We start from the raw sequence: 9,910 nt of genomic DNA on the forward strand, positions 1-9,910 counted from the left end.
ATTTCTATTCTGTGTGGGGAGAGAAAAATATAAAATAAGACCACGTGATAATAGGCAATTATGTGCTAAAACTGTACATGTAATCATATTTTCTTGATAACAAGATATGTAAGTTTTTAAATTACAAGCTTTTGAACTATGTTTCTGTTGGCATTGATTCATTTTCATTCAACAAATAGTTATCGAGCCCTTACAATGGGTCAGGTATTGTTCTGGGCACTGAAGATAAAGTAGGGACATAACAGAAAAATCTCAGCATTGTGGAAAATACAGAAAAGGCAGTAGTTAGAAGGGCATAGCGCTAGGGAGAAAAATGAAGTAGTCAGGGGGCATAAAAGTCTTTAGAAGCTGAGGTCTTAAGTGGAGTGTCATGTGGCCAAGGCGTAGACAGTGCCCTTCTTCTCCCAGAGACACAGCATATTCCCAATGTTTATCTTTCATTTTCAAATTTCTACTTTTACAATTTGTTTCTGAAATTTGCCCAAGCTGTCTATTGAAAATTTAAGTAATCAAGTGAAGAAAGAAATAGAAAAATCACTGTAGATTGAGGTGAAAAAAATGCAATAAAAAACATTCATACTGTGTCCAAAAACAACTGCATTTTGTTATTTGACATTTATTTATTAATTTTAAACTGTTTATTGAGTCTCTATTGTGTGCTGGACATGAGATTTGCAGGGAGGGCATCATTTTAGGCAGGAGAATATCAAGGGCAAAGTTGCTGATGCACCAACAGGTCTGTTGTCCAGAGGCAGAGAGAGGGCCCAGAGCCGGCCATGAGGAGTCGGGGTGAGGGGGAGATGTACACAGAGACACGGGGATGGGCCAGATTGTGTGAGGAGCTTTCCAAAGTCCTCACGTCTCAGGAATCCTCCAGAATACTTGTGGAAAGCACAGACTCCTGGGACTCCTCCCAGAACTGTGCGATCAGAATCCCCAGGCCAGCGGTCAGGGGGTCTTGGATCTCAGGTAGTGTATGATGTTGGCTACGGCAAGATGTGTGGATTTACCTTCTATGGCAATGGGAAGGCCATGGTGTGTGTGTGTGTGTGTGCAACTTTCCGTGGGTCACTCTGACAAAAATGGGAAAGAGGGGATGTAGAGTGACTAGTTAGTAAGATGTTGCAGTCGTTTATAAGGGAAAGAAAAGCAAAAGCTAAAATGGATAAACGGAGATAACCGTTTTGTTATTGAGATAGGCTTGCTGTAACAGTGAAACGAGATAACACTTCCCTACCTCTCAGCACAGCACTTAGCACACTGTAAATGTTTGTGCTTAGCACAAAATAACTGTTCCGACTATCATGATTACTTTTTTGCCAAATAGCAATTTGATTGGTCATTTTTGCCAATACTCTCCAGTGGTGCCTATCCCGGGCGGTCTGTTCTCCTCCCCACCCACCTGACGCCTCCCTGGTTGTTCTTTAATTCCTCACAGGGACTCAGCTCTCTCCGAGATGTCTCCTTTTCCATTTCAGTTTGCACGCGCCTGTTTTCAGTTCCTGCTATTATTTAACTAACCTCCTCGCTTTGTTACTTTTTAAAGTCAGATTTGTTCTCTCAGCCTCCTATGCTCACTCTGTCTAGGAACTTGGGACAATTGTTCTGAGACTCTTTTGAATGATGTTTGTTCATGTCTCATATTACATTCGATTTGTGTCTTTCATCAATTTAGTATTTAGGACTTGGGTTTTACTATTTTGACCCTGTAAACTCTTATCACATAGTAATTGAAAGTTTTCTGTAACCCTGCGTTTCCGTCATGCTTTCTGAGAGCTTCCCCTCCACCGGCACCTCACTGAGCTCAGGAATGAGCCTGGCCAGGTTGTTCCCACAGCCTCATCATCTCTACTGTCACCAGCAAGAAGCAGAGAGGCCATGATGGTTTTTACAGCCTTGAGACTTTGGGGAGAGGTAATATATTGGGTCCCACAGGTTGCACAGTGCAGAGAGCCTCTCCTTGGCAGACAGTTTGAGTTTTAGGGCATATACCAGGCACCTTAACTTTCTCCAATGTCAGAGTGAATTTTCTTCCTAATGGAAGCGCTGCTGGAAAGTTTAGGGCATGACCTTTGCCGTCTGTTTTTATAGGAATTGTTTCTTGAGGCTAAGTTGTAAGTCCTCGTATCCTGTGGTTTCTTGAAGGGGTCATTGTGTCTTAACAAAAACGGAAGCCCACGCACCCTGCTTTAGCACACCCTAAGTTGCTATCTAGTGTCTATTTTAACCTTTTCTTCTTAATAACATCCTGATTTGCGACCAGGCACCTCCTCTCCCACCTGTGGCTCAGAGGATTTTAGGGAAGCTGCAGGACTAAGGCAGGTGGCTCAGGATTGACGCAATCAGCCTCGTCCATCACCGGGACACACACTGTCCCCAGATGAAGTGAGCACGTAAATTGTTCTGGTCATAGGGAAGCCCAGGACATTACTGACAGCTGTGAAAGAGCCAGTCTTTCCTTGTGAATGTAAACCTGCAAGAAGGAAACCCCAGGACAAAAGAAAAGAGTCCTTCAGAAAACAGAGTCACTGCAGGGGGGCAGAGTTGGGGACTTGACCTTGGTCCTGTCATTTGAACCCTTGACTAAACCACACCTAAATCCAGATGTACTACAGAAGTGTCGGCACTTAACAACTAAATTTTCTCTGGTTTAGATTGGATTTCTTACCACTTGCAATAAAATATTCCTGACCAGCCCATCTTCCTGGGCGTGGTCGGATTGGCGTGTACATAGATCAGACCACCTGCAGGACATTCCCTATGCAAACGTGATTATAACTAAATCAGTTTATATACGGAAAAAAGATCCAGCAAGTATTTATCCACATCACACAACACAGTAAATGCTATAAAATGTCTTTACCGTGTAACGGCAATGAGAAAGCAGGATGTTCAAAGCCTTCAAAGGGTTTATCCCTTTACCTGTAACATGAACCTCAAAACTAGTCACAGCAGAGCAAAGCTGAGACCCTCGGCATGAACCAGAGTTTGGGACACAACTGAAACCCACAGTCACATAGAGTTTTTGGCTTTAACAGTTTTCTAAGTCAGATACCACATAGAAGTATTTGGAATGAATATTTCATGTCACAAAAGCGGTACTGGAGTATCTGGTGTGTGCTGGTCTGGGCCGTAGCATGTGGGTGGGGGTTGCGGGGGTTCCAGCATGCTCACAGAGGCCGTCTCCGGCCCTGGTAACTCACCACCATCTTCCTGCATGCTCACAGATGCCTTCCCACTGCATCCTCCCCCCACCCCCATAGGCTCTTTCTCTCCTTCCCTCAAGCCCACCCTGTGGAGTAGTAGGCCATAATCTCCCCACCTTTGTGCTCTTTTCACTGACCCTAAAAATCACCCCTGTGGTCCAAAGCCTGTCTAGTCCCAGTTTCTTGGGCTTTGGCTAAGCCAGAGCATTCTTCATACAGTAGCTGTGCTGGACCGGGGCCTGCAGCTGGCACTTGCACCTCCAGGTCCCCTCTTCCCGATGCTGTGGCTTGTGACTTGACAGATGTCCCAGGCCTCCTGGGATAAGAGCTGTAGAGTGTCCCTCACATATTTAGCTGAAACCATGCTGTTTCCTTCTCACCACAACACTGACCTTGAGGCCTTTCACGTCCCCTCTGCATCGGATTTGCACAGAAATCCTAACAATAGCTTCCTAATTGAGTTTCTGGAACAATTCACATTTGGGGGGATAAACTTTCTAGCTGTGCTGTCCTGTCCTTGTAACAAATAAACTACAGATTTTCCCAATTACAAAAGAAAGAAGAAAAACATAAAAATCATGTGTGGACAAATGCTTTTATGAAATTGTTTGTGGAAGAAATTCGGAATCAGGAAGGGAGGAGGAACACATGTGTCTTTCATGTCCCTGTTAAATTTCTCATCCTAAAAGCCATTATCTACGACAGCAGAAATGAGAGAGAGAGAGAGAAATATTGGAAAAGTGATCTCTCCTTCTGAGACAGGAAGTCTCAGAAGTTACACAGAAATATTGGAAATTGAGGATCGCTTTCTACCCTGGCTGGAAAAAACATTTCAATAATTTCCCCAGTTCAAGAAACTGATACTAATTAACACTGCCCATTTGGTATAATTAAGCCACAAAAGAATTCTCAAGCAATAATATCTGCATTAATACATATGCTTTTACTACATATACACCCTGTATTCACAAACAGACATCAATTATTCCATCGCAGTAATTACGTTATTCCCCTTTATAATCGCTTCCTGCGCAGAATGGCCTTCCGGCCCACATTTAATTGCATGTCACCCCTCCCTCTGCTTTCAGAGGGAGCCAAACATTATTGATTTATGTAAAAAATAACTTCAGCTCCCACATTTTCCTACTAAATCATCAGGTGCATGATCAGCAATGTCAGTGAATGACAGGAAATATTAGCACCGGCCCTTGTTGCCATCTACCAAATCCACAGCACGGTTAGAGACTAGACCAAAAGAGGTCAGGACAGCAAACGTAGCAAAGTCACCCATGGCCTCTACGTAGCCATCACCCAGGAGAAAAGGCACAGCCTCTTCCTGACTCTCCAAACCACAAATGGGCAGAAAGTGAAGTGGCCTGCCAGAACTCCTCATTGGTGCCTTCTGCTGTCCAAAATATTAGATTAACTAGACAGTATGTGACATTCCAAGATGGAACAAACCTCTTCAACTGTAATTCACAGTGACTTTGAGTTGATGACTATGAGTATATGGTGGTCACCAGAGAAAATATCTCCCGTGAGCTCCCATAGTAATACAGGCATACCCAGACACAGAGACGTCACTAACACCTTTATCTCCACTGTACAGAGTACCTGACTTGCACCTTTAGAACATCTGCTACTCATGTAAATCCAGAAAACTTGTTCAAGCATTTCAGCGTGCCAAACAACCCACATATTTACTTCCTAACAAGTGTTCTTCTTGAATTCTCAATTTACTATTTTTCTTAAATTATTTACATTTCTCCCCGGCTGTTTCCCAAGTGAAGTCAGGAGCTCTATGTCAGTTGTTTCTATTTCCAGGTATCCCAAGTGAAAACTGGATCATAATCCATAATGTATGCTAGTTAAAAGCATTGATGAACAGATCTTTGATTCCCAGTACAAAGTAAAGAGTACTATATACCTAAGTAGTAGATTAAAAAATAAAGGAAAGAATCTTGTTAAATTTAATAACATTTAGTGCACAAAGAAGTCACCAAAATGCAGACATGGTTTCATTAAATTACGTTGGCCTCAAAAGTCAACTTGTTTGATTATATTTGGGAGCACAAATGCAATCACGTCCACTTAGCCTCAGATTTATAACTTTAATGCGGATCCTCCTAGGAAGTGCTGAAGTAACAATGTGGTGGACCCCCGTCCCTTGGGGGGGACTACAGTCCAAACAGGGTGTCAACCTCAACATGTGTTTAAACTATGATACCTCCACAAATTGGAAACCTCTGACCTGGGTTACATGAGGTAATCAATTGGACCATTACATCACTTTGATAAATAAAGGATGATGTTTGTTCAGTGATATAAAGAATAATATTCATCAATTACTATCAATCCACTTGCTCCAGCAACAGAAAACTACCCTCCCCTACAAAAATCTTTTCCTTTCAGATGTTTCTTCATTTATTATAATTTGAGTCAAGTGACCAGAGGATCGCCAATAAGATTATTTATTTAAACAGGCCAAGCCTGTGGCCTATCTCCTTAAAACTGAGTATCATGGAAGGCAGGAGGCTCAGGACAGAATACCATCAGCTATATCCAGAAGGTCTTTCTAAAGAAGTTTTATATTCAAATATTTATTAAGCATCTGCCATGTACAATGCATTGTGCTGTGAGCAGAGAATAGAGGCAAGTTTTCTGATTTCATTGGAGCAGCAGTTCTCAACCTGTGCGTCCCAATGCACAGGAACTGTATTAAAGGGCCACAGCATTAGGAAGGTTGAGAACCACTGCATTGGAGGAAGAAAACAGGCAACAGTCAAAGTAACAAAAGAGAAACATCAGAAAGTGAGAAGTCTATGATAAATAACCACTGAGGTTCAGGAGCAGCCATTTGTAATAGCCTTTTTTATCAAGTGTCAGTGACAGAAGACAGCACCAGCCCAGCTCAGGGCAGGTGAATGGAGCACTTACCACCACAATTACATTCGCTGCTGGGATCGGAAGATTTTCCACCTCAAGGTCTTGCCCAGCCATGGCCAGCAGATCGAGAGAAGGCTCGTACGCAGGTCTAGGAAATGCTGAATTAACAATGTGGTGCCGTGTGCTTGCCCGAGTCTCAGAGGAGGAATGGTGGCCGTGTCTGTATATCTTCTGTGGAGCTATGGCCAGGCTCTTCTCAATGCCTCGTGAATGGTGATAAACAAACATCGGCTTCCCACTCTTCTTCTGATTAATTGCCAGAAAGTGGTCATTATGTCCTGAAAAACACCCTGAAAGGGGAAAGAAACAGAAAGAAAATCAAAGACCCTATTCAGCAGATAGCTAGAAATATCTGATAATTATCTTTTTTTATGAAGTTTTTATGCTTGTAAGTAAGTCTCCACCTTTTTTTCTCTACTTCCCCAACCCCACCAGGTAGAACAGACTTGATGGTATGGTGGTATTTCAGAGCCTTTAGGTGGGTGGGAGTGAGAGTGGTTTGAAAAAAAACCCTATCTATCAGATAACCTAATATCTGTTATTAATATTATTAATCATAATATCATTAATAATAGTATTAATATTATTTCTGTCACCTGGGTAGAGTACCATGGCATCATAGCTCACAGCAACTTGAAACTCCTAAACTTAAGTGATCCTCTTGCCTCAGCCTCCTGAATAGCTGTGACTACAGGCACCTGCCATAACGCTCAGCTGGTTTTCCTATTTTTAATAAAAATGGGGTCTCACTCTTGTTTAGGCTGGACTCTAACTTGTGAGCTTAAGGGATCCACCCACCTCAGCCTCCTCAAGTGCTGGGATTACAGGTGTGAGGCACCACTCCCAGCCTCTAGTACCGCTTATATATATATATTTTTTGAGACAGAGCCTCAAACTATCCCCCTGGGTAGAGTGCCATGGCATCCCAGCTCACAGTAACCTCCAACTCCTGGGCTCAAGCAAGTCTCCTGCCTCAGCCTCCCAAGTAGCTGGGACCATAGGCACCCGCCACAACGCCTGGCCATTTTTTGGTTGCAGCCATCATTATTGTTTTGGCAGGCCCGGGCTGGATTCGAACCCGCCACCTTAGGTGTACGTAGCTGGCGAGCCACAGGCGCCGAGCCTAGTACCTCTTATATTAAGAAATTTCCTCCTTTGTCTAAACCCACCATTTCAATACCACATTGGGCGTCTCTTCCTGGATGTTCTGTTTCTGAAATGATAAACATGTGTGTCACAGGGAAGCTTTCCCTCAATCTATAGCATTTCCTAGAATTCTTATCTCATATTAATTTTATCTTGCTTATATTATAAACCACGTATAGTTTTCTAAATATTTTTAGAGTATTTTAAACTCACAGAGGGAAGAAATGTGAGTAAACTCATTGTAGCAACATCCAAGTATTGGATTCTCTCCTTAGTATTGATTCTCTCCTTAGTATTAATAATATGGCTGTCCAAATAAAGATCACATTCTCAACCTCCCCTCAACCAAGGATCGCCATTTGATCAAGTTATAGCCACTGGACGTGAGTAGTCATGGTATGAGCAGAGATGTGATGTGGCCTTTCTTTCTGCCTTTCTTCCTTTGCACTTGCTGAAATGCAGATGGTCTGGTGGGAGCATGAGGAAGAAATTGTGGTCAGGGTAGTAGAGTGGTGGTAGAGTGATACAACAAGTTTCCCAGTCTCTGATGAAAATGAAACTACCACACTAACCCTGGAGTTCCCACTCAGACTTTATATGGGACAGAAGCAATTTCCTATCTTGCTTTAGCTGATGTCAAGCATGATTTTAACTATCTTAATTTCAGCAATTAAACCTATACACTAAAAAACATATTAATTTTTATTTTTTTTGTTAGTAAATATCCATGGAATTGAATAACTGTTTTGCTATTAGTTACTGGCCACAGGAGGAAATAGATAAACCTGTCAATAAAAAGAATATCTCAAGGGCAGCACCTGTGGCTCAAAGGAGTAGGGCGCTAGCCCCATTTACTGGAGGTGGTGGGTTCAAACCCAGCCCTGGCCAAAAACTGCAAAAAAGAAAAGAAAAGAAAAGAAAAGAAAAGAAAAGAAAAGAAAGAAAGAAAAGAATATCTCAGGTCAAACATCAACCAGAAAAGCAAACATAGGATCATCTATATAATGTGATAAGCAGAATGAACAGATCACAACTTAGAAAAGCCACCTAAATAGTACCTAGCAACCCGAGGCACTCCAGATTTTCCCTGGGCATGTCTGTGGCAGCAACAGCCTATACACATAAGATTCTCAGAAGAATTCTTTCTCAGCCTCCTACTATTTTATCTTTCATTTCCAAATCTTACACAGACCTATCTATCTTATTTTGGAGATTTTGGCTGCACTATTGTGACAAGGTTTAGTTCTCATGCTTCTCTGTGTGTAGTTTACAGCACCACACACCCCTTTATTTGGTAGGAGAGTCAGTTTCTAAGGTGAAAAACTCAACTGTATTTAAGCAAAGCATATGCCTTCCCCTGAATAAGAGATCATTTAAAATTAGAAAAGTAAACTCGGATAAAAAAATAGTATGTCCATTTTTTTTCTTAACTCCAAGCCAACCCCTCACTTTAGCTGTCTCAGACAACATCAGATTCAGTTTCTCAAAGGGGAGGGAAGAAACTGCTCACCTTTCAGAAGTATAGAAACTTTTCCAGGACACTATAATATCACTTAGTGAATTTTTCTTAGCACAATACTAAATCAACATCTGGGGTCAGAAAGGTAATACACATACATCTAGAGCATTTTATCACTATTCTCCATTAATAAAGTAATGACAATACTATGTATAATAACTTTGAAGTACCTTATTCTGAATTCCACAAGACTATATGTATTTCTAATTATGGTTTCATTCCCAAATCCGAGGAACTCTTATTTCATTTAGAGAAACAAAATTTACAGTTATTTCAAGGTCATCACTGACTAATCACCATAGTAGCTTGATAGCTTAAAAAAGGTTATAGTCTATTTAGCATTCTAAATTGAATGCTAATTCAATTGAAGACATGGCCATTAAGCTTCTGCTACTATTTCGGAATCCACATGAAATGTAGTTGTAATTTGAATGATCTAAAAAAGATAAAGCTAGTAGTACCAGTAGGTAACTCCCAAATTATCTATTATATCATAGAAGAAAACACCATGCTAAGAAAATAGCTTGTCCTTACATCCCCAAGGGACAGTCGAATGCATAGTGGTGAGACAGAATTGCGGAGGATGCAAAATATATATGCAGGTCATACAAGCTTTGTCAAAGGCAAAGGTTGTAAAATCTAGAAATTCCTCCACCTTAGCTGCTCCACAAATGTTAAATTAAGAAAAAATAACTTAGCAGATTAGAGAAAGTAGATCTCTGAGAGGGGGAGAAATAAATGAAGAATTGAATAAATACATAATGATCTTTCTTTTTACATGGAATCAATCACAATGAGCCATTTCAAAACCATTCTATTTAAATAGAATAGATGAGTCCAGTTAACAAATTCCTTTTTTGGTAAAACTAACCTGGTAGAAAAGAGTGGAAGTGCCATTAAACACATTTAATATTTCCCAGCATTATCCAGTTGTCTATGTGAAAGGACCTGGGCTTGCCTTGCCCTTGAGTAATGAGTTTCAGGTTGGCAGGATAATGTTAGGTGCCCGACTGCCACCATTATTTAGGAAAAAGTTTTTAGATTCCCTGCATCAGAACAACAGAATGACCTAGGGCAGTGGTTTTCTCTCTCT

General features: G+C 41.3%; 1 protein-coding gene across 1 annotated transcript in view; it reads right to left on the minus strand.

The window, feature by feature from the left end:
* PTPRR (protein tyrosine phosphatase, receptor type R) overlaps nt 1-9,910 on the minus strand; it is a 344,290-nt gene that overhangs the window by 298,587 nt on the left and 35,793 nt on the right. Inside the window, exon 2 of the mRNA XM_003798938.2 lies at nt 6,144-6,442. Within this exon, the coding sequence (XP_003798986.1) occupies nt 6,144-6,442 (299 nt within the window). The remainder of the gene's footprint in view (nt 1-6,143; nt 6,443-9,910) is intronic.

This window comes from Otolemur garnettii, unplaced genomic scaffold (genome assembly GCF_000181295.1).
Source record: "Otolemur garnettii isolate 467f Iridium unplaced genomic scaffold, OtoGar3 scaffold00143, whole genome shotgun sequence".
NCBI lineage: Eukaryota > Metazoa > Chordata > Mammalia > Primates > Galagidae > Otolemur > Otolemur garnettii.